Raw genomic sequence first — 25,731 nt, 5'->3', positions numbered from 1 at the left:
TCGATTGGTTATTTGTGTCTATTAATGATATAATTACAACGCTGAACGAGCTATGACCTTAAATCCTCCAGTAAGTTTATGTTTTATTTTGATGACAAACAGGCGATCGGAAGTGCACTTTTTGTGTCTTTCAGCTAGGCTTGACGGCTCGTTACTGCTTTTTCTCCCTCTCAGTGTTGTGAAGTAAGGGCAAACCTCGGGTGTCGATATTAAAACTACCTGTCAAGCTGCGGAATAACGTTATCAGCTGAACATCGTGGATTATATGCGTTTCGATTAGCAGACTTCCAAACAGTATCTTGGCGCTTCAGTTATGGATATGAGCGGGGCGGCGTGGAGGGGAGAGGGGGATTTAAATTTCTTTTCGTCCCGACAGCTTCTTTTGATTTGAAGTAGTTACGGTGCACCTCAGCAGAAAAAAACGGCCAGTGTTTCCTCGCGATAAAAGTTACTAGAGCAGTCGACGTTATTTCTCGCGGGTTTGCTTGATTTTTTTTTACGAATCAGTTTTAGGGTTGTGTAGAGTTTGTGTTTTTCGTGGAGAGCGGAGGAGGTGAAGTGAAAACGGCTCTCGGAGTCGGGACTGACCGCTGGAGTTGGTCCTGAAAAATGGAGGCTGTTATCGAGAAGGAATGCAGCGCGCTCGGAGGACTCTTTCAAACTGTTATCGCAGACATGAAAGTAAGCCTTTTAAACTTTACACTATCACTTAATTTATCAAAGAGCCACATCCAAAACATAACTAGCTACTTGACTCCCCTAACAGCAGCCTGGTAACTGGTAAACGAGAGCCGTGGTTGGTTAGCTAAGTTTAAACTTGCACTTAGAGCCAGGCTTTTGATCTCAGCTTAAAATCAACCCTAACCTCTTGTATGCATTTATACGAATAGAAAAATGATTTTCACTTGATGGTTATCAGCTTGTGTGGCCATAATGTAAATTGCCCTGCTTCTTTTGTTTTGCTTTTTTGCGGTATGTGTTTTGTTACGTTTCAATGCAGTCTTCTTATTTGCTCCAGTTTGAAGCAGATGTAGTGACCAACATTAAAGGCTAACTGGGGCAGTCAAACTAGGGCGTCTTGTTTTGATGTTATTTTTTGACAGAGCTTGGCTGATGAGACAATTAGCTGATTCCCCAGCTGTTGTGTTTGCCTAATGGAATGCCCGGGGACCTAGCTGTCAGTGTAGAAACCTACCCACAGGGTCTGAAGGCTCTGACATGGCCTGCCTGATGGAGTCAGAAAGTTTGTTATGAGACCTTCTTCACGCCTCACTCCCTGCTCCACTGAATTTTTGTTTTTGGTTGTCAGGCCACTCTGCTTGCAAGGTAGTGCCAATAAAAAATGTGCAAATGCACGTAGTAATCTAAACAAAAAAGATTCAAATTCCCATTGTCTTTTATGGCACAGCTGATGAAGATATGCCTGCCTACTGTAACCTTTCACAGTATGTAAGCCTAATCTGTTGAGGAGTGATGGCAGGATAGGGTAGATGCAGGGGAAGCTCATTCGTCTTGGTGATGTTTAGAGAGAGAGAGTTAACAGGAGGTTTGCAGAGGGGACCAGGATGACACGATGAGAGAAGATGGGCAGAGGTGATGTAAGGGTGACTGCATTATTCAAAGAATGATAGAGACCATCCCTAGTCTCTACTACCAGGAGTAGTAGAGACTAGGGATGGTGTTTGGGTGTAAAGTTTGACAGCATAACATAACATTCCTCAGGCCTCTGACAGTAGTAACACATTAATGGCAAACATGTGCTCATGCTATAGTCATCATTTTATCTTGTGCTCCCTTACTAGCTCCTCTTGACGACGGATTAGGCCACTTGGTCTCTGTAATGGTTTTGATAAAAGACTCTTCAGCTATTTTCAGCCCGGGACCTGAATTAGGAAACATTTAAAGCCCCCCTATTGGGAACCAGGCTCATTATACCATAGTATTAGAGCTAAAAGACATCTCTGACCCATTTTGAAATCTAACACGCGCAGGACGTCGTTGAGCCCATTCCTGTTTTTCAGTTAAATGTGTCTGTGCAGGAAATATTGAACAAAACATGGGTGAAATGAAAGCCAGATTCTTGGGAGAGCCAATGATTTTCATTTGCATACAACTGATTGATTCATTTTTAGCTTTTATTTCCAGAAACCCTCAGGTCTGCTGTTGATAAGGTGGAAAAACGTGTTATTTTGGGGTTTGGTTGCATAGGGAAGCCTAAACCTTGGTTTAGATTTGTTTAGCCCTGCAGGTGAGGTGAGGCATCAGTATGACCTTTATCGGTTTAATTCTTATGCAACTGTGGGAAAAGTGAAATCTGATCATGTCATGAGATCTTGTCAGTCAGTCATGATTGAGTCTTTTTTCTTTTTTTTACTTCCACAGAGCAGCTACCCTATTTGGGAGGACTTTATCACCAAGGCAGGCAAACTGCAGTCGCAGCTCAGGTGAGAGCATGTTTTTGTGCATGTGTATGTGTGTTTTTATGTCCTTTACTCATAGAGGTAGATATTGCATAACCTAATAGATGGGGGCATTATCATTCTCGAGACTAATCACAACAGGTTATAAATTTTTACAGGCTAAAGGAGATTACTTGCACATGAACATCTTTGTATTGCTGTGACCATTTCCTCTAAATGGACAAGAGGAACTAGCACAGCAGACCCACTGGATCCCCTTGTTATGGTGGTCCAAGGGTTTGGGTTTTTCCTCAAATTTGTTACCTGTCTGTGTCATTCTCTGAAGCTTCCATGTCACAAGCTTAATCACCAACACATGAAAACGTGACATATGCAGGTTAATGATAAGACTGTAGCCTTTTCTTTTTCAAAATTGCGAGGTTTAACAGGTGCATATTTTCATCTGTGTGCTGAATGTGACAAACAAATGGAGAATAACACCGTATTCACAAGGGGATGATAAAATAAACATAATATATACGAAAATCTAAAGATTCGGGGTTTACAATCTTTTTTTAATGACAAGTACGTTACTAATCGTTGCATTTGTGATGACGTTTGAGCAAATTCAGATAGGTGGGATAATAAACACAGGGCTGATTAACTAAAACAACACATTATTTAGTCTATTAATAATAATAATAATATCTCATGCACGCCAATGGCACAATGAAGTGAATAAATACATATATCCTGGTTTTTGCCTTCATCACTTACACAGCTGATGATTCGGTCTTTTACATTTCCCTCTTCATCATTTTACCGTCTTTAAGACATTCCTCTGTTGTACAGTTACACACCTTTTGCCGTTATTATTCCAAGTCGTCCTCTAACAATGGATGCCAATCCCAGCCACCTCTCCTAGTAGTTTTTAAGTGGGCACGTGTCACCAGTCCAATAACTTATGACAGCTGAAATAAAAGCTCATTGTCCATTGGGTTCTGCAAACACAAGTGTCCTGTGGTTTCAATTATTCTTTGATTAACAGTGCATGGCATTTTTCTTTCCGTTTAAGTGTCCACGTGTCCTCAAACAGACTCACAGGGACAGCTGTATAAAGGCTCAGTGACTTAACAATTCTTTCCAAGAGGAATTCCATGTCCTCTTTGTCCATTTTCTCACTATTAGGGCTGATTAATGGTGATGTGTTATTCAAGCGTCTCCATCATTCGGGGGTTAAATATGTGACCCTGGCATGCTAAGGCTCAGGGGAGTATTTGTGACCTCTTTGCTAATGACTGGTTGTTTAGCAGAACAGTGTTTGTGTGTCTGGGTCTCCGAACATTGGTAAAAGTACAAACCTGCTGATTTTGACTTGGGGTGGGGTTTACACTAGTGAGTTTACACTAGGATCTTTTTATTTAGTCTCAGTACACTAGTGGTAGCTGGATGATTGTTTGCCTTTTTTGTGGCATGTAATGTATAGTCATTGTGTCAGTTGGACAGCTCTGTGAGGATGAGCCAGTTGATGCTCTCAGAAAACATTTCATCCTTCACAGGATCATTTTAGACTTAATGTTCCTGATTAATCTTGGCCTACACCCTGCTACAGTCTGCAGTGGTTGTTGCATATGGGTGCCTTTAATGATGCCCTTGCTGCTGGATCACTAATAAGTGCAGGATTGCTCATGGTGACCTACAAATAAGACTAATTCTTTTGCCTTTAAAGCCTCTCTCAAGCCATTACAAATGCAAAAATAGCCCTTTTGACTACATCACAACCCCCAACCCACAGTCCTCTGTAATCTGTTTGGGGAGTGGACTACATAGAGGGGCGCACATACACACAAACACATACGCAGAGTACGACACAAACACACCCACCTTCCCTCCTTGGCCTGGATAAGTGACTAGCCAGCGGTGTTAGCGGCATATGTCTGTGTGTGTAATGATGCCCTAAGGCAGACTACTCTGTAATTTAGCCCCTCTGCCCCCCTCTCCCCTACAAAGTAACTAGGAAATCAACCAATTACAGTGTTCGGGTAGTTCTGTCATTTTTTTCCCTCTGCTCTTTGTGGTTCTAAAGAGCCATTGTGTGCGCGCGCACACACATACATACGCACAAATATATACACATGTGATTGCGTATAGAACAGAGCTTTGAAGAAGGAAGGCAGGGTGGAATATAGGCTAACTGATTTCTAATGACAGTCCTCCTTTAACTTGTCAGTGTTTGGTCTGTTTGGTGTACCGAGGTTGACACAGCTGTGTCCAAGCTGGGCTTTGATACGGTCCCCCACCAGTCTGCTTTTAAGTTCATTTTCTGTTGAAAGAGACCAACATAAACCTTAAAAAGACAGCTCGTGTTGGATTTGAACTATTTTTCTATCTTTAGAAAAACTTACTTGGCTCAAATAAGCAGTAGGATATGTATGTAGATTCATTTATTGATAAAGAGCTATCAATTTGAGTTGAACAGACCCTCTTCCTACTCAAACTTGCTCCAGTTTCTTTCCAGTTTCTGCTGCACTAAGAATATAGAGCTGTGAGGGCAGTGGTGCTGAATGTATCATTGTCAGAAAGTGCACTTTGCTGGACTGTGTCAATCTGTATAGGGAGTTTGAATTGGCTTGACCAAAGCCTTCTGGAATAGTTATGTTAAAGTCATTTTTGCTAAATCAAGAACAGGGGTGTGTGCAGATTTTAAGACCATTGGTAGAAGTGAGGTCACTATTGTACTGCTGTCGAGAGCCGATTCTTTTTTTTCTGTCTTATTTTTGGCATGTTGAGACTTTTTTTTTTTTATCCATCCATTTTATCCGTTTCTAGTCCTTATGTGGGACTGTGTCACAGGACCAGCACTCTGAGTAGTGATAGTCAGACCTCTCTCTCCTCAGCCACCTCATCCAGCTCTTCTAGGCATTCCCAAGGTATCCAAAAGACATAATCTCTCCAGCATGTCCTGGATCGGCCCTAGGTTCTCCTCCCAGTTGGGTTAGGGTTACCAATTTTCTTTGTGTTGTAACACAAAAAGGTCACAGAGCTGGAATTAATGTTAAAACTAGACTAATAGCATTTTCTTGCAAAAGTAAGCAGATAATCATCACAAGTAACGGTTAACTACCACATATTGTACTTAAGTTGTCTGGAGCCAGGGTTGCTGAAAGCAGTGTTTGCACAAGTCTGCTTTGAATTAATGAGTTAAACTGGACTTTGCTGCAAATGCATGTAAAATATGATCCATAGACCAATGTGTGCATGTTATAAATTAGTGGGGGCAGATATCAGTTAGAGGTTGTTCTGGTGCCCGCACTGGGCTTGAAATAGAAAGGAATCTATGTCTGCCTGCGCGTATGTTTCTTTTTCCATTCGCAGGACACACCCCAGGATCTCTTGGTCAGCTCTGAAACAACACAACACTTGTTAGGCAATATTGCATTAGGTTTTTTGCAGTGATAAAGAAAAAGTTTTGTCCTTTGAAGGATGCTAGCACCTAACAGCCCTGCTCTGACTAATCTTTGCATCAGGGTTGTTTATCATCTGGTCTGCTTTTCCTTTCTGTCAGCCTTGCATAAGGCCTCTCTGAGATATCTCCAAACAACTTTATTGAAACAGTGAGATACAAATGCACACTATATGTAAGTCAGCATTAGGAATGTATGTGAAGCAGAATTTATTTCCATCACTTGTTCTTGGTTGAAACCCAGTTTCCTTCTATCCCAAAAGATATGTATTAATAGAAAACGATTTATTATTGCGCTCCTGATAATACTGTGAGACATAAAGCAAACGATGTCAAGTCAATGCTGTAGAACCAGGGTTGATTTTCTAATTAGCTTATTCCTTCATTGTTTCTTCCTGTTGTATCCAGGATCCAGCATTACCCACACTGCAACACAACTGCTGACAGATTGATTGAGGTTTAGGTGTGTTGTGCAAAAACCTTTCAGCATTGCCTTGTATGTGTCTTTGGATAAACATCTATTTTCATGCCTCCATGCTGGCGACAGCCCATTCGTAGCCTGAGGCATTATGCTTTCAGTCACCATCATCCATGCAGAAATGTAATATCCAAAGAATGCCTGGAGCAAAGTTAAGTAAAGTAAAAATGTTTAATGGGAAAAATTGATAAAGAATAAAAGTAGGGGGCATTGTGACAACAGTTCATATTTGTGCAGATGTCTAATTAGTGACACTAAAACCTTATTTGAAGGTATCGCCTATTATTGCTGGAGAAAAAGTTAAAGAAGGCAAGTTTGAGATGGTTTGGACATGTACAAAGGAGGGACGGTGAACAGAGGAGGAAGACCACGGAGACGGTTCATGGATGTAGTGACTTGCAGAGGGTTCATATGACAAAGAAGGATGCTAGGAATAGGATGAGATGGTGGCAGATGACCCTTGGAGGGACTATCCAAAAGAAGAAGAAGCCTTTATGAACAGAAAAAACATGGATGGAACCTGACTATACGATGGTGGCTACAACCCTGATGTGTTATTGCTATTTCTGTAGTACATTTTTCTTGGAATATTAATACCTTTGTTCCCTTTGCAGTTCTGTCCTGTAATCAGTTATGTGTTGTTGTTTTTTTTTTTTCCAGTTGTGAAACGTAGTTCCTAGTGGGAAACTCCCAGGTTGTGTTATGAAGGTTTTGTCTTTACCCATGGAAGTTAACAAGTATTTGACAAATTAACATCCCCTGTGTTAGAACAAACAATCTATTGTGGCTGGGAGTGCTGTGGAAAATTTCTCATCAATTGTCTTTCTTTGTCTGGCACGCATGACTGATTGCGGTTGTCTAGTCTCTGTTTGGTAGATCTGATATCACATACATGCACGTGCCCACACCGAGAGCCTTTCATCTATTTATACCTGTGATCTTAATCAATGGGAGATCTGAAGTACGTTAACTTGTCAGTGGGTTCGACAGTTAAGCCGCCTGCTGCGAGCACGCACAACAGCTGGTCTGCCAGACAGCCAGGTCGGCAATCAAGTTGGTGTACTAGGAAGACCGTTTCTGTAGTGAGTAAAACAGAAAGTACAACACAAGACTTCCATTCATTTTTATGATGCACTGGATTTTGCCCTTTCTGTAATCTGCCACGATTAAAAGGTAGTTTATACTGCACTTGCACTTTGCTAAGCGATGCAAGATGACAGGAACGCCGGTTTAAGTTGCACACTCGCTCTTCCATTTCACAGCCGAACAGGGTAGATCCCATTGATCCTTTCATTGACCTGTAAGTGTGGCAAACTCGAGAGCCGCTCTGCTGAGCCAGACAGATTCCAGTGGTCTCTTAAGTAATTGCATAGACATTCCTCACACAGCAGGGCACATTCAAGTTTTAACCTAAACACACACTAAACAATATGTTCAGTATACTCTAGCACATTTATGCCATTTTCACACATGAATTTCGGGGTATTTTTCCACAGTTGTCCTTTCTCATATGTAGCACACAGCAGGAAAGGGTCCGCTAAAGGAAGTGATCGCGGTTTAGGCGAGAGAGCTGCCTGGGTAGAGCATGTAGGAGGCAGCACACGTGATGTCCACTGTTTTAATGGTGAACGTAGCAGAGAGTTATCGGTTACGCTGGACTGCACTAACGTCTCCCTGTTGGGTGGCTCTTTTCATCTTAAAATGATCAGATTTGTTTGTGTCTTTGACTACCATCACTTGTATGCTGCAGTTCTTTTTTTTTTTTTTGGTAAATTTTTTTGTCATTTTATTTTAAATCAACCTTTGTCTTTCTCATTTCTTCTAGGGCGACAGTGGTTGCCGTGGCCGCCTTCCTAGATGCATTTCAGAAAGTGGCCGACTTGGCTACCAACTCAAGAGGTAGGAAGTTTCAGTGTGTAGCTGGTAGTAGTATTCTCCATCAAACCTACTGTTCGTCTCTTACACGTCAGACCGCACTGCTCACAGGGCTAAAACTGTTGCGTCATTGTTTGACAGTCTATGTGTCTTATTACTCGTGCGTCACTGTGTTTGTGTAGCTCTGCTGTGCTTCTGTCATATGGGTAGTAAATCACTCAGTACCCTGTTTGAAGCTCTGCTGCAGGCTTTTGTCCTGCACCTCTACCCCCCTCTTCTCTGCTTCGTTCAACAGACCCCCACCTACACCCCCACTTCGGCTACATCTGGACTCTGTGGTAGCATGCTTTTATTCTGTATGTTTATGAGAGCGTAAGGGAGAGGGTGAAAGATCTCATCCCTCCCCAGCCTTGACACTTCCAGCCCTGCACCAAACTATTAATAGAAACTGAGATAGACATACACATTCATCACCTCACTCACAGCAAAGAGAACGAGAGAAGAGTGTACGGAGCTAAAGAGAGAGTCGGGGGAGTGCAGGGAGTCTTTGCTCTCTTCGCTCTCTGGTGTTGAACTCATACAGTAGACTGTATACTGTTGGCTTTGAAGGAGTCATATTCAGTTAGCTTAAGAGCATTGCATCATTTTCTTTGTGCTCTTTCATCACTTTCCATTTTTGTTATCTTTATTTATTTATATATATATATATATATGGTAGGGGTATCATATACCACCCCTCATTTTTTGTTGCTCTGTTTTTCAGACTTGACTAAACACCTAGCGATTCAGAATAGAGGCAAGCATGTATAATGAGTTATAATACACTGCTGCATGTCTGACACACAGGTAGATAACCTGTCCATAAGAACTTTACTAATGAGTCTCAAATCCTAGATTTACAGATCGAATTTAAAATCATCCATTATACCGAAGTTACATATTAAACCTTTTGTGTGAATTATTGTCAGTAGCTTACAAAAGCTTTGACAGTATCTTATAGCAAAGGGATTTTAGTCTGCTTATCACTGCATTATCCTCTAAAATGCTTGTATAAAAATGCTTTAAACTAATAGAGATCGAACTATAATACCATCAAACCTACATGGGCACACATGCACCCTTTGTCTACCTAATGGCGGTATTCCTGCAAGACAAGGTTGTTTGATTTTCCGTGGTGATTAAAGACTTTACTGAATTGGCTATGCACTAGTGAGCTCAGAGAGCTGCTGTAATGACAACATGTGTTGGAGAGATAATGGGGAGAGAAGAACACTGAGTAAAGATGTGTTCTTTTGATATTTTGAAACAGTTTGGTATGCCCTTTGAGCCAAACTGTCAAAAGTCTATTTATGTCGGAATCCAAGAGCACATGCTCCAACTGAAGTGTTTTAGTGGTGCACCAGTTGTTACCCATCACCTATTGCACCTTAGCAGAGTTAGCCTGAAATCTACACAGTTTTCCTTACTTTCCCAAACACTTTGATGCGTTCATTAACAGAAACAGAGAGACATGTTTGGAGTTTTCCACTCCTCTGAAAAACAATGATACTGTATTGCCCCAAATAAATGTGGAGGCTGTCAGATTATCAGTAATATATGGTCGATAAAGGAGAGATTAGGCAAGTCTTATTTCTTGCCTCAGATTTCTCAGGATAACAGTCCGTTTTAAAACAGTTGAAGTAATTATTATTCAGAGACAGTTGGCACTGAAAGTGTTCGGTTAGCTCAGTTTAACTGCAGGAGAACGTTAGGAGACTTTGAACTTGTTTTTAGTCATGGATTAAATAAAACTGTAGTGGGCAGGAAAAAAGTCAGGTGTCACAGACGAGTCTTCAGTGTTGAGAAAAAGAAAGGTAGTGATACCATGTGCAGTTTTAACAGCTAAACTTAGCTTTCAGTGGGACTCAAAGATTACACGAACCATCAGATTTGTATCCATTAAACTTGTTTTAATTTCATTAAGTAGATTTTTTTATGTATACAGACTTCAGAGGGGCTAAAATTGGCTAGATTTTTAGGTCTTTTTGGGAAACAAATCTTTCAACATCTCACTTCGTCTCATTCAAGAGCTTACTGATGCTTGTGTTGAAATACAGTAAATATTTCTTTTTAAATGTCATAGTCTGTGTGTGTGTGTCTTCAGGTGCTTCTGAGGCCTCACGTTTATGCAGTACATTGTGACCTCTTTTATTTATTTATTTTTATCTACTCCAATCTTCTTGTCCTCACATGTGCACATATTAAAGGTCAATTAACGTCTTAATCATAATAAGAGAGATTTCGATTGCCCTTTTGGGTAGTTAATGTGTTGTATTGCCTTTTATATATTGGGAGGATTATAGTATATAAAGATTTAAGGGGTGATCTATAAAACCGGCAGACTTTGATATCTGACAGCAGGTACTTTTATTGGCGTTAACATGAAAGGACTGCTTTATCAGTCAGATTATAGAAGCAGCATGAGGTTCGACTTTGCTTTGTGGTGTTTTATAAAAACTGCGACATGTGAGAAGTGCATTCCAAATTCTATCTTTGGTGCTTTCAGTTTTTATGGAACAGGACAGTAGGTGTGTGTGTGTGGGGGGGGGGGGGGGGGGACCCAACCCTGCCCGGTCCGATCCAGGTAAGCCATGGCACCACCCCATCCAAGATTTAGTTTTAAATAATGCATTTAAATGTACACAGGCTGGTGGGTGTACAACATTCATGGAGATATGTTTGCTGCGTATTACCCTACAAATCATTACACATCCCTGCACATAAAAATCCTTTCATATCCTCTTAGTCCTCTAGTATGAAGTTAGGGGTTTTTTGACTCCACTTAAACTTATTTTTAGCACTGGATGGCTTTCATGTGCAGCAGCAGGTGTGAGATGCAACCCAAAATGCTCCTGTGTTTTAAAGGAGAAATGTTGAGCTAGAAAGAGATTTCAGCACCACCAGTGGTAATTTCTTTGCCAATAAAAACACACTGAGACTGCCATCCTTCTCTGGGGAGCAAGCACGGAAACAAGTGGTGATTTAAAGAAGATCAAATTTGCATTTCTCAATCAAGACTGTCTAGATTAATTTTGCTGTGCTGGTTGGCTTTGTCTAGGTCGGGGATGTTACCCAGAGGGACATTGTGGGGTAGGGACTAAACCCTGTGAGTGGAGTGTTGGGAAACAAAAGGATAGCATGCTATACAACACAGTAGTGTCTTACACTGGTATTAGGTTTTAATTATATTGTTTCTCTTCTATAATCAGAGTTAGATACTTGATGGTCTTTGTAGACCTTAAAATAGAAGTTTACTGTCCCATTGGGAATAATAATTAGGTTGTATAAAGTGTCTCAAAACACCTTAAGTTATCTGTTTGTATGATTGACCAGTATTATTGTTGTTGTTAGAAATATGCTCTTCATAGACTATCTGCTTATCAAAAACCTCAACGATTCTTCGACTGAAGGAGCATCTTCACTAAAGAGCTGAAGATGAACATGTGCAGTAAACGTCGCACTGAGTTATTGTGGAGATCAGGGTTGCTGTAAAACAGTGGTCGCCTTTGACAGCTCCCTGAGTTCCAGTACTAAAATGAAAGCACCTTTTTCACAGAATCTAACCCTTTTCTAATATTTTCCTTGGAAAGTAGTTTTTTTTTTTACCGACTCTGGCTTCTCTCGTATATTTTTATTCCTCATGCGATAAGTCAGTTGCTTTATCAAATTAGGATGTAGCCATATGGTTTCTTGATTACTGCTGACAGGGTTTTGGAGTAGCTCTCTCAGGCCTGTTTAGTGGCTATATAAATAAATGTTTGCTACAAATTACATTCAGACACTATTCTACACTTATTCCCCTGAGCTCTTATTGATATTGAAGTGCATTAAGCCCACTGAGGCAACCTTTAGATTGAAGAAATTGTGTAAAATCTCAGTAGTGCTTTGTAGCCATACTGTAATTGTTTCAAGCAAAACACACTGGTCTTTTAAAACAACCCCCCGGTGTTAACATTAGTAAATAGTCATTGCATGAGCTAATCATTGTGGTTTAATAAAACTCTTCAGCCAAGTTTTGGATGTAGTCCAGCGAAAGTCTGTAGCAATATAATTATTAGCTGTTGCTAGATGTTTCTGTAGAAATGTGATTTATAGTGTTTGAATTCAGTGATGAGGACCAGATGTATTGATAAAGATTAGCAGAAGAGAAAAAGCATGCGAACCTCGAGCATTACGCCAGTTTCTGTAATACATGGACCAAGCTAAAGACACATGTATTACCAAAATAAACTCAAAAGTTTATTGTCTACAGTTGTAAAGGTCTAAGCTTACTGGTTTATTAGTTGAATACAATCAAGGAACTCGAATGTCAAGTGGATAAAGTTTAATAAAAGTAACAAAGATTGACTTTAGTTTTAGGGCAAAGCATTTCTTATTCTAAGGTAGACGATAAATTACTCCTTAAGCTTCTGGACATTTTCTGTGCTGTTGGAAAAACCAACATCAGCACTGCAGACCAGACCAAACCATCAGCTGAAAGATTCAACATAGATAAGGTTGTTGGATTTCTTTTGTCTCTGATTGTTAAACCTACTTAGAAAACGTAAATCTGTAGCTACCCTAGATTGCATTGGTTTCAGGCTCGATTGTATTTAAACACGATTCATCAAGTGATGCTAGTTATGCTCAGGCATTGCTCTTTAGTAAGCTTTTTTCTTCACTGTTGACTTCACTCTTTCATTTATCCTGCACCCACGCACGCACGCACGCATCTACAGAGCCGTTCTGGCCTTGAAGCAGTGTGACAGTGTTTGTGCTAATAGGTATAATGGTTCTATTTGATTTAAACTCATGTGAAAACGTTAATGATTAAACATGTTTTGAACATGTCCTCCTGTGCCCTAGAGACTGGCAAACAAGCTGACACTAAGAGGTGTCTGTGAATTTACTGAAGGAAAAAGAGTGACCTTCTTTTAGTTAGTTATTAAATTAGATTCCAGTTGACGGTGCTATGATTTGATTCCACGGATACTCACGGGCTTGTTTGCTTCCAAAATGGAAACCATATACAACTCTAATTCCAAAAAGAGCTGGCACAAAAAATGTAAATAAAAACAGAACGCAGTGATTTGCAAATCTTATAAATCTGTAATATGTTCACAATACAACATAAAAACATGTCAAATTTCTAAATGGAGGAACTTTATCATTATTACAATAATGGTCATTTATTTGCAAATTGTGTCCGTCGTCATTTACATTTTAAACAGTGCTCTAGCTTTGTTTGGATTGGGATTTTCGTATTGATTTTTTTTTTTCAAGATTTAGTTAACATTTAACGTTCCTCTCCTTTTTTAAAAATATATTTCTGAACAAGGTGCTGGGTGGTAGATGAAAAACAAGCTGAGGTAGTGTTTTGCACAACTTTCGCTTTCCATGGAGACAACACAAGGCAGTCTGGAGTGTCTATTTCCTGACTGCAAAAACTTGAAACAGTAGCGGTCATTGGTGAAGAAGGAGACAAAGCCTTATTGAATCCCTGAAGAGAGAGAGAGCGATAACAGGGACACGAGAACAGACAAAAACAGCTTTTCTGGAGAATAATCCTTTCTCTTGTTTCATCAAGCGACAGTCCATTTTCCATGTAGATCTTCTTTCCCTCTGTTTAGTATCAAATTATAGATGCATCATTGTTTCCTCTTTTACAGAAAGATCTTGTGTGTCTGTATCTGTTTCTGTGTGCCTGTGGTCTTTTTTTAGCTTGTTTGTGTGTACATGTATATCTGTGTTACCTTTCTCAAGGCAGCCGCAGTGAAACAGCTGACGGCATCTGGCCTGCACAGAGATGATCTCACTGTATGCAACAATTGAGACACCAAAAGCTAAAGTTACAATTAATAATATAAAGAGATGTTTACACTTTATAAGAACTGCATATTGTTGGAATGAAGCGGTCTCTTCGATGAACCTCTTGTCTCGCAGCTGTCTCCAGCGTCACTGTGTTGGACTGCATATGGCGACAGCAGTCCTTGTACAAGCGTGCAGCCTCAGTAAGTTTGGCATGACTCAAGTTCAATACGATGGAGTGTCGGTCTGTGGGGTGAGGCATTCTCTGGAGAGACAGCCCAGCGACATCAAGGACAGGAAGGAGGCTGACTTGCTAGCAATCACAAAATTTTCAAAATAAGATGAGCAACGATATTTGTCCACGGGTAAAGTGATGAGAGGTTGTCCTTTTCTTTTGGACAAAAACGGTAAAGATAATAATAGGTAGTATAAAAGATGGATGTAGCCACCATGACATCACTGATTAGTTAGTGAAGCCTCAAGCTGGGTTTTTTTTTTTGGGGGGGGGGGGTTCTCTCATCGCCATCTTGGTGTTTTGAAATCAGATGTGCCAAACAAGGAGTGGATATGATTGTGAAACCGAGGACTCCACAAGTTCATTGACAGCTTATTATCCAATGAGCACACGCTAGATAGTCCTCCTTTCTGACTTGTGCAATGCCCATCGATTACAAAATAAAGTTAATGTTTTATTCAATGAAACTAGTGATTAAGACCATTAAGTTTCCAGGAAAGTATTTACTGAGGTCTATACATTTCTGTCTTTTATTATATCTGTTATTTAGCCCATATTAGCAGTTTGTCCAAATAAGGTCTGTGTGGGAAACAGTGCACTTGTCTCTCACACCTAATTTCCCCAGAAGAGTTCACAGCAATAAAAATAATCCATTCAGTTTCACAAGCAGGTTGGCAGGTGTTAGGATTCTGTCGCTACTTGTAGAGTGTGTACATACCCAGTGTGCTCTTTAAGTGTGTGTCTGCATGTGGATGTGAGCCTGTGCACATACAGTATGTTAATCCCCGTCACTCTGTCAGCGGCTCTGATGTTGAGTCTGTTTGGACACGTTTGAGTCCGTGGAGATGAAATAGACACCTGCCACAAAGCTTACTTGTAGAAGCCTGTTGGATCTGTTATAACCTAAAAAGATTAGTTAGCAACTTTTTTGTAGAGCTTATAATTACTTTAATCCTCCTGTGATCTATATCAAATACATAATCAAAATAAATGTTCCATGAAAACATTTTTTAAGGCTCTAACCCTAAAGGCCAGATATTTTATTGTGCTCCCATGGTGTAATATTAGTTAGCTGTTATTAAAAGGATAAATCTCATGCACATCCTGTCTGTTGACATCCATCTTAGCTGTCACTTGCAGTAATTACAGGCATGCAGTGGAGGAAAAACAAAACATCAACTGAACACACACCAGTAGACTGACTGGAAGCCTCCCAGCTTTACAAAGCTTCTGTGATTCTTGGACTCTCCTTAGACATAGAAGTCTAAAGTATTCAGAGAATAAAAGTGTATAGTATGAATATTGTTGTCAACACAAGTTTCAGGAATTTTACGAACAATAATGCCAGTGCTTTTAATTCTACAACATTAAGACCACTAATGGCGAGATGACTGACACTGATCATCTACATAGATTGCAGTGTTTTGCAGGGAAACGTCAGGTCTAGGTATTTGTGTGGATGTTCCTAACTCCTCACCCTGTCTAATTGCAAAAGCCATCTTATCCAGGACAATGCGCCACTGCTAGTAAAAACTGCTAAATAGCAGCTCCAGGAATATGACTAAGACAAAGAGCTCCCTAAATCTGAATCCAACTGATTGTTCGCAGGATGTGCTGGAATTAGCCCAGACCCCACCTAAAACCCTCAAAACCCAAAGAATCTACAGCCACCAACCAAAACCCATCCCCAGAGGTTCTGTGTCTGCGTCCCCACGGACAAGAGCTGTTTCGGCAGAACAAAGGGGACCTTCAAAATACACACCGGCTTTAATGTTGTGGCCGATCTGTGTGTATTTGACAGCTTGCTTCTGGTTGTCACAGAGCGGCTGTGCTACATCTTTCTGACCTCTTTACACTGCCTTGTATAACCTCTCCCATTAACAGCAGCTCTGCCCCTCCTTATGGAATAGCTTAGCTCCACTGAGACCTTTGTGTGCCAACAATGAGTTCAGCATCCCAAAATAACTCCTAGCCTAGAGGTAGTGTATTTTCTTCCATGATAACTATCAGTGATCACTCCTTTTGTTTTTAAATAATAAAGCTGTGAAACTGAAACTTTAAAAAAGAACACACAACTGACACACCCCAAATCAGCAGATATTATATAAATTATTGTACTTGGCACTTCTGCTAATTCGAGGCAGAAGCCGTCACATCTGCTGCTTTTTAGCCCTGTCACCAGTAAGTGTGGGCTTTCACACTGGATGAGAGGTTCAAGTGAAGCACAATAAATACATGTACAGTCTCAAGATCTCAAGTTTCTGCACCATTTACTCATAAAATGCAATTGGATTTTTATCCAGGTCCTAATAATAAAGCACAAGTAGTTACTCTTAAAATGCACAAACTGAACACAGGCTGGATGGAAGTCCGTGTCCTAACATCTTCCCCAAAAAGCTACCTTGAGGCAGGTGTTCCAATTAAAGAGAGGATATTGGAGGTGTGGCTCGTAGAGGTGCTCCTCCCTGTAATTAAAGGCAAATGATGTTTGTGTGAAAGGCTTCAGAGGCATTTCTAAAGACCTTAGTACTCATCAGTCCAAAATGAGAGGCAGCACTATGTTTGGATGATAAAAGGTACCGCACACAAACATCCTGAGAGCCCCGCTCTACCTCAGGTGTAGGTAGAGCGGGGCAAGACACGATGGCGTGTCTTGCCATCAAAAAGTTAATAATGAATTCAATATTGTATCACAAGTTTTTGAGGAGAGTAATTAATGACCGCCACAATAACACAGTAGCAGTAGTGATTGTAGGTGTGTATGTTCATGTAGGTATTTGCATGCAAGACATTTGTGCTCTTAAGTCTTTGTGAGTCAGTGTAGATACATATGCATGCTCCAGTTGTTTCTCAATGATGCTTCTGTTCTGCATTTTTCAGTCTTTTTTTTTTTTTTTTACTGTGAGTGACACTGGACCATGTAATTACTGGGAACTGACTTACACCCAGCTTCTTTTAATTAAAGCAAAAAGCATTCGAGTTGACATAAACATTTTTGCTTTAACTTCTCAAAGACTCACTGATTTCTAAACCCACATTGGAATGCTCTGCATACAAGACTTGATGTAATTCTCAATGTATTTTGCTCATTTCTCTAAGCACACTCTGTGTGTGCTGCTGTGGACAGGCGTTCATACGACTATTTAAAAAAAAAAAAAAAAAATCAGGGCCTTTCCTCTTTGCCCCTTTTCTGTTCATGCCTTGGCCTCCATAACAGAGCAGCCTTAGATCCCGAACTAACCCACTGCCTCAATGCCCTCTCTGAGAGGGTTCTGTTCTCAGGCTGGCTCTGGCTATGTACATTTCCTGTCTTCTGTCCAGTGCAGACCAATATCTCATCCCTTGGGCGAGCTTTGTGCTGCAAGCTTACAAAAATGCAAGAAAAGTTTTCTAAAATATTTAGTTACAGCCTTCTCCTTTGCATAGAGTATATATACGTCAACATTACAAATTCAGAGTTGTCCAGTTGCCCTTGTCATACAGTTAAGGGACCAGGAACGTGAAAGTCACATGAGAAAGAATAGGTACGTTGTAGAGAAGCAAATAGAGTACCATAGAATCATCTGTGCACTTGCCTATGCACGCATACAGTGTGCGTCCACACAAGTGTTTGTGGGTGTTAGCGCTGTTTGCTCTCTGTTTTTGTTTAAACATAAACCCGGTTAGACCAGTGAGCTTCGGATTTAAAACATCTGACATGCATGCAAAGCCAAATTCAAAACATACTTCTCTGGCAAATGCACCTCAGTGCTGTTTATCTCCGAAGTGCTGAAATCATTATTTACTAAGTTAGCTGCCAAATTGATATTTTTCTACCGATGGAAAAGATACACTGCAGGAGTTATCCTATGTTTGTTTTTTCCCGTCTTTCTCTCTAATCTTACGTCATACAGCAGATGTCATGGGGTAGAACACAGGGAGAAAAATAAATACAGCGAACTGTAATCTAAATTTCTGTGGAAACAAAAATGGAGTCAATTAATCAATTTGGGAAGTTGCTGGCTATTTTCTGATGACATAGCCTCTGTGGACAGAAGCCAGTGTTTTGGGGGTGCACTGTACCCAGCTGATATCCAGTACAAGACAATAGCCGATTGTTTCTAGATTATATTTCAGCAGCATTTGCATTCCCTCTTCTGCTCACCACATGGACTGTTAATCTGGATGCAACCAAGGTGTGATCAAACGTGATTGGTCAGTAGTTAATCAATTGCCCTGCCAACTAGAACTAGAAGGTTTCCAGTAGCAAAAGTATTCTTCCTTGCCTACAGATTACACATTTCTATCTGCAGATATCGGCTCAAATAGATTAGGACTCAGTTTGTCTTAAACTTGGCTGTTTGTTTGTCTTATTGTTGGTTAAAGTGATACTTGCGCAGTGGACAGGCTGTTCTAAATCTTTTCTGTTATTATTAAAGACAAAAGACAGCAGTGAAGAATCAGCTTCAGTAGCCCCAGTAGTTATAAAAAGCAGTGATATTAGCTGATATTGTCTCACTGTACACCTCGTTTTTGAGGAAAACATTGATCTGATCTTGGTCTGTTTATGCTCTGTGTAGGAGTGTCAGTTTCTGTCAAACTCAAGTGTGTTTTATTTGCATATACGCTGTGTGTGTGTGTGTGTGTGTGTGTGTGTGTGTGTGTGTGTGTGTGTGTGTGTGTGTGTGTGTGTGCGCATACTAATTTGTTTACTTCTAGGAAACTATGTACATCTGTAGTTTTGTGACAAGCTCACAATTGCAGAGATGTGTTGTGGCTGCTAATTTTAGGTTTCTCTTCTTAATGCACTTTTTAACACAAGCCCACGTCCCAGCAGCCAAGCTTGGGCCCAACAAAGTTGACCTTTCTTCCCTGCAGCACACATAAATACACTCGTTCATGTAGGCGGGGAAGTTGCGACTGAGAGAATTTCCCTCTGTGGTCTCAGTTAGCCCAAATATCATTCAGGAAGATTAACTCTCATTTTCACTTTTTTAAATCTCTAACCTCACCCCTGACTATGTCCAGGCTGTCAAGGGAAAGTGTACCCACACTGATCTTTGACAGCAACACTTACGGTGTGGCTTTAGTGGCTTTATCTGCCAGTGATCCTTCCTTCAAGGACAGAGAGAAGGATGCAGGAGTGCAGAGGCAGCACAGAGAAATCTACAATGTAATGGGGAAAATGTGCTTGTGTGTTAAGACTTTACAGTTTTGAATGTATCATACTTGAGAATGAAGTGCTGCATATTTGCATAAAATGACGCACACGCACAGTGGGATACCGTGTCAGCTTGTTGCTGTGTGAGGGCAGCTGGGCCATCTGTTGCAGCATTAACATTAAAGGTGAACTTGAACAAAGTGTCAGCTCATTCAGCTCTCCCAAGTCACTGAAAGTACTTTTTTCTTTAGGTGTATTTGATTTAAATAAGACATTTTCTGTATATAGTCATTTAACACTATGGTTTTTCTGCTGTAAACTCTTCAAAACAAGCTTGTCATACAGCATTCGTTTGATGTGATTAACAATTGTGAGGTTAACCTTTCCCTTGCAGGACCTGCCTACACCAGGTCCTCTCTAAACGGGCCTCTCAGTTTTCTGTTTCCATTGCTCTGTCCACCAAACTCAAAAAATGACCATTTACAATTCATTGTTCCTGTCAAAAATGACAGGAACAATGTCACTTTGGTTATTTTGATGCTTTTGTGTCAGCTCATATAGCAGATTTTTCTGGTGCTTGCTGGTTTTCTTCTTTCTTAAATGCCATTTATTTGTAATCCAATCAGCACTGAGTCCAGACCAGTGAATCTTCAGGGCCATTTAAAGCTTGAACAGAGGTAGTTCCTGTTCCTAGCAACAGTTCTTATGTGTAAAGCTGCATGTGTGAGAGAGTATTTCTACTGTACTTGTCGACTGAGGGACATATTCTGCTTAAGTTCAGTCCATTCAAGTTACTCAGTAAGCAGCCAGATTCAGTAATCTCTTTGACTTGTTCCCTCTTAGATTCTTCGTAAAAGACTGAATGAATGATGCACTTGTGTGAAGTGTGGCTACTTGTGCGGGTGGAGGGATATGTGGAGTGGCACTGGGGAGGACAAAGTCCCCTCACTAACTCTTTGACTTTATGGGGATCTCTTACACACACATGTACATGCAGAGGCTCACACACATGGCAGATGTAATCTGGTGGTCATTACTGCAAACAAGGCAGTGTTGTGTTGCACTGCCAACCAGTGCACTCTCTCTGGTGCGTCTCTGGTTTAAATTATCACCAGTATCGCACAGACTAGCGGCCTCTCAGCATCTCCCCCTACAGGGAAACAAGAGGTCAGTGGCACATTCACATACTGAGTGCAGACAGTGAAAAACCAAACATTGCAGATATTTTTCATATGTTGTATTTCCTGTTTGGTTTTAAGTGAGAACGAAGTTTACTTCTTTACTTTGTGAAGTTGCTGTCTTGTTAGCAACTTTGTTAATGAAAACCGTTTTAGGGTGGTTACAATCAGTGAAGGTCTTTCCATTGTTGAAGATAAAAGTCTCTTTTCTTACACACATACTTAATGTATCCCTTTGCTTGTAGGATTTTATTTCAAACGTGTCTACAAAGTCTTAATTACTGTCGTAAACCTTCTCCACCCTCTTAGCTGAATTACCTGTTTTCTCTCTATGATTTATACACATACATGTTGTAACAAAGTTTTCTCTTAATCACTTTTAGGGTGTAATTATTTATTTATTTTATTGTTGTGATACATGATGATGATAATGATCATTTGCATTGATAATAATTTGACTTTATAACTGGTACACATACGCATTCTCCACACTGCGATCTGAACTTTTGACTTTGTTTGTCTTGAGCGCAAGACAAACATGATTCAAACGAGTCATGAGTTTATTGAGAAACTGACGTGGAAATATGAAACTGTTTGTTGTAAATGATTAACTGTGGCATCAGACTTTCTGCACATTCCAAATGGACGCAGGCGCCCTGCAGCGCATGTGTGTTTTAACGTTGCCTTTCATTGAGTCATATATTGTTTCGTTTTTTTGGGGTTTTTTTCTAGCTTAAGTTGCTATTGCTTCTCAGTGCTGCATACATGAATACAGAGCCAACCGTTCACCCAAAACAACCAGTGAATTTAGTTCATTGGTCGATCCCGGTAAATCCTGTCTGTCTATCTGTCTGTGGAATGTGTGTCAGACCAGAAAGGAAGATTAGAGAAAAAAGTGGGGCACCAAAGCCCAGAAAAGCGCCAGAGTGGGCTCTAGGGTAATCTATTCTCACTGTCTCTCTGTCTGTTTCTATTTGTTTCTCTCGTTTTCTCTCTCTCTGGGGCTATTCCATGCTTAAACCCACTCAATGGTGGCTTAAACTGCAGCAGGCGTGTTGCTGCTGTTGAGCTGTTACATACGTCTTTTTTTGTGCCTTTTTATATGTTAGATATTCACACAACATTTGATGATTGCTAATGGGGCAGAAATGTATTAATTGTGTTGATTTTTGCTATTCAGGCACACTAAGCAATTACCCAGTGTTTGGCATGGGACTGTAAATTCATTTTTAGCTAAAGTGGCATAAATATTTAATGCAATTACCCTTTGATTTTTGGAAACCTCATGCATCATTCAACTTAAAAACTAGAAATTATCTACTTCACAGTGGTTTCCTTTTAAATTCTAAATATGATTTCAAGATAAAAAGTTAAATAAAAGCAATAAAAGGTTTTCTACATAGAGGCCATCCAAGGACCTCCATCCAGGCTCACGCCAGTCCCATCAGACAGTTTGGTTGCCTTGCACCAACTTGCATTGGCTTTTCAACCCACGGTGCCTGAGCAGAAGTCCTACTGCAGCAACACTTTAATTGAACACACTAAAAACATGTAATACTTGCTGCTATCGTGCAAGTGGCCCAATGATTGGTGACATTTAGGCTTCAAAGATAAGTAAAAGCACACTACGTAACAGAAGGCAAAATAAGGGCAACATTGCAAAACAAAATGTTCCACAGAAATCATTTAATCTCCCCCTCAAGAGAGTCAAGACGTATGCAATAATACACAAACTGCCTTCTCATCTTATTGTACTTTCTCATGGGATAGTCTCTCGTTCTCTTTGAGTGTTTGTTTTGGTATTAACTCTGACCACTCGTTGAACTAGCCAGCTGCTTACTGACTGGATTAACTCGGGCTCAACGTTAACATTATTGTACTGCTATCACAGAGACATCAGAGACGAGTGGGAGTCAAGGCCTTAGACTGTATAGAGAAACAAACACGGCACAGAGAGATTGGAGTGAATTGTGAACAACAAGATCATTGAGATAAAAGATTAAACATGGAATGCAGTGGAATAAATAGCCGATGTTTCCATTGCAATCTGCAGCTGAAACCGAAATGTGACGTTATGACATCTCTTGCTGTAAGAGTACAGCTTGCAAGTTGATATATATCTGCATGTCAAGTCTAAAGACAGAGTTTTTATCAAGGGATCTTTGTACTAAAACTACGACCACAGTCCTCCTTTTTTTCCCTTTTTTGATCAAATTGAAATCTTTATGGCAGTGCTCTGCTAAGCATGTACTAAAGCCATTCTCATTAAGTTCTTGTTTGGGGCGCTGGTTTGCTTCTTTGTGGTGTCAAGTGAAACAGCTGCTCATCTGGATTGAGGTCAGTTAGCTGGGTCATCCACCCTTAAACATTCCACTGCTTGGGCACAAAGCACTTAGCTTTACTTGTATGTTTAGGTCCTAAAAATAAGTAGTTTTCTGTTCTGTATACTTTGAAAGTAAACAGCACAAACTGAAATACTTTAAAAACTATTAATAGGGCTAATAATGTATTTTTATAAACTCACCGAACATGTATCTGACAACGGGTAGGAGCGTTGTTTCATGCACAAATAAGGACTGGATTTGCAACAATTGTTGAAGATTAGAAATAATCCTCGTAGCACGCCGCAGTCAGAAAAGTGAAAGGAGAAGGGATGGTTTTGGCAAGAGCTATGCTTTCTTGTTATCTTAATTGGTTCCCATCCATTGCTTTAGCATCCATTCATAAAGCAGCACTGTGAGGCGGAAACAGTGAAAGGGGAGACTAACAGGAGAGGAAGGTGGGGATACAGCAGCTTTGTGGTATTCAAACGAAAAGAGACACTGAATTTGTCAACTGTCTCATCGTGTTTAGCTGCAGCTTCAAGACACTGATAATGTGATATCAGACATGTGATACTGAAAACTCTACATATATCCCTATCCTATCACCTGTTTCCATTTCAGCTCTCCTCTGGAAAATGATTTCTTTTGCTACTCAAATTTTAAACAAGATGTAGTAGTAGTAGTAGTAGTAAGGCTGCAGCACTACAGTGGCATACTAGAACATTCTCTCATATTAGCATCGGTTTAATAGTCCAAATACATCACCCAGTGCCAAAACATTTTGCTATCTTTGGTTTAAATTTTGTTGCTGACAATGATGTGGCAGAATAGAAGGAATACGTGCAGAAAGGTGATAAAAAGAGGACAAATGAGTGGGGAGAAAGGAAGGTGGGGAAAACATGATCTGGGCAGAAAGAAGAGAAAAAGAGAACCACGTAAGGAGATTAACAAAATATAGCCTTCAGGAGAGAAGAGCAACGTAAAGGAGAGAAAGGTAATGCATTACTATTCAGAAAGCATTTCACTGCATTGCAGTGGTGGACTGACACACATTCAGTTTATTCTAAAGGATACTTAATATCCTGAATAGCTTTGTAGACATAGAGGTCAAGCTCCAGATGTTTTTCTGCCTCATTTCACTAAAGTGCATTAAACAATGGCGTTGTTAGTTTTTCTCTAGTTAATAATATGTGCTGAATTACGCTCCTTTTTTCCCTAATCCCCTCCTGTCAGCTTATTTATTCTTTTTTTTCAATGAACATGGTGCTCGTAGTTCAAACTCTTTGTTGCTGGGTAAATCCTTTAATAGTCAACTGTAAGGTCGTGGTAATAGGTTCAGGGATTAAGAGTGGAAAACTTGTTATACGTGTACCAGTGTTGATGGTGCAAACGCAGTACTGAGCCAATTACTGCCCTTCCCTGTCAGCATATTTTACTGTGAATGTTTTAATCTCTTTTTAATGCTAGAAGCAACAATATTTATATCATTAAATAATCCAGAAATCCATCACTTGGCTGACTGTCTATTCAAAGTGAATTGGCATTCATAATTATATTTCTGAGACCTTTACAAAACATTTACAAAGGGTGACACAGCTCAGTGTGACACAGTCCAGTCCAGGAAATGAATACATTGATAATGCATTCACTATATTTAACTGTCTGAAAATTGCCATAATTTCTCCCCATTTTCTTTTCTTCCTTCTTCCTCTTCTGCCTTTTTTCCTTATCCTGTCTTTGCATGACAGCTGTTTGGAGATGTAATCAGAAAGTCCCGGGTTTTTTCTGTGTCAGCACGGGTCACACTGAGGCAGGTGCGGGCGTTTGCTCGCCCGCACGCTGCATGTGTTGGTGCCCATTGAGGTTAGACTTGCTGACGGTATAGGGTGTGTTTGTGCGTGTACGTGGGTGCGTGGGTAGGCTGTCTGTCAGCAGCTTTTGATGAATGAAGAGTTGAGCCAAGCAGGGCAGGCTAACTAAGAGAAAATGCTATTATAAGCCCTCAAGCTTAACTCTGATTTATATCCATGCACCACACGTTAATTAATTGCTATACTTAGATTTATTGAGATAATCTTTAGATGAATCTGTTAATTAAATTAATTAAATCACCTTTTTAGACCTCCCTTATTTCCTACGTTTATTGAAGCCCATCAGAACTAGCCACTTAGTTTTACATTTATAGAAATGTGTAATTGGGCACTAATAGTATGGTACCAGACTGACAGAGTAGTTAAATCAGTGAATGAAATCCTAGCTTCTATCTGTACTGTGTGGGTGGCTCCATCTGGGCTTGCCAACTGCTCATCTAGGGCTGTGTGTGCGTGTGTCTATGGATTCATTTCTTTCTTAGCCTGTACAGTATTGTTAAAGTAGTCGCTTTAAACTAAATCACTGACACTTTGTGACAGTGTTTTCCTCTTTAGGTAAATACTAAAATGAGTTGTTCTCTATGGTAATGAGAACATGGTAGTTCTGTTTCTGCTATCGTAAATGAGTAGAAAATGGTGATTTGACTAAATGTCCCCTGTAAATGTGGCCTACTTTAAATTAAGGTTGTCAGAGCAGTTTAAAAAGTCACAGATGAAACATATAAATATAGGTTGGTGTCAGTAGTGTTGTATAAACTTCTGAATAAGCTGGTGTTCCATAATGATTCTGAAATAAATGACATCACTCAGTTTGTGGTGTAAAAAACACCAGCTATGTGAGACTTAGGTGACTCGGTGTGGATGTTTATTCTCCGGTTCTTTAATTGCCTCGTGAACAGATCACCCTACCTCTGTCCAGCTGGGTGGGTGGGTGGGTGGGTG

General features: G+C 40.2%; 1 protein-coding gene across 5 annotated transcripts in view; it reads left to right on the top strand.

Annotated features, from left to right (window-relative positions):
• Nucleotides 1–24: 24 nt before the first annotated feature.
• The window catches only part of LOC102312853 (protein MTSS 1), a 46,249-nt gene continuing 20,542 nt past the window's right edge, over nucleotides 25–25,731 (top strand). For 3 of the 5 annotated variants that reach the window (XM_005934973.3, XM_005934975.3, XM_005934974.3), the window contains exons 1-3: nucleotides 27–681; nucleotides 2,383–2,444; nucleotides 8,166–8,239. In XM_005934973.3, the coding sequence (XP_005935035.1) occupies nucleotides 610–681; nucleotides 2,383–2,444; nucleotides 8,166–8,239 (208 nt within the window). In that variant the 5' untranslated portion in view covers nucleotides 27–609. Of the gene's footprint in view, nucleotides 682–2,382; nucleotides 2,445–8,165; nucleotides 8,240–25,731 lie in introns of all 5 variants that reach the window. The other 2 variants (XM_005934976.3, XM_005934972.3) reach the window with 2 other exon arrangements.

This window comes from Haplochromis burtoni, unplaced genomic scaffold, assembly GCF_018398535.1.
Source record: "Haplochromis burtoni strain Fernald_Lab_line unplaced genomic scaffold, NCSU_Asbu1 Contig_142, whole genome shotgun sequence".
Taxonomy (NCBI): Eukaryota; Metazoa; Chordata; class Actinopteri; order Cichliformes; family Cichlidae; genus Haplochromis; species Haplochromis burtoni.
This window is presented reverse-complemented; position numbering and strand designations above follow the sequence as displayed.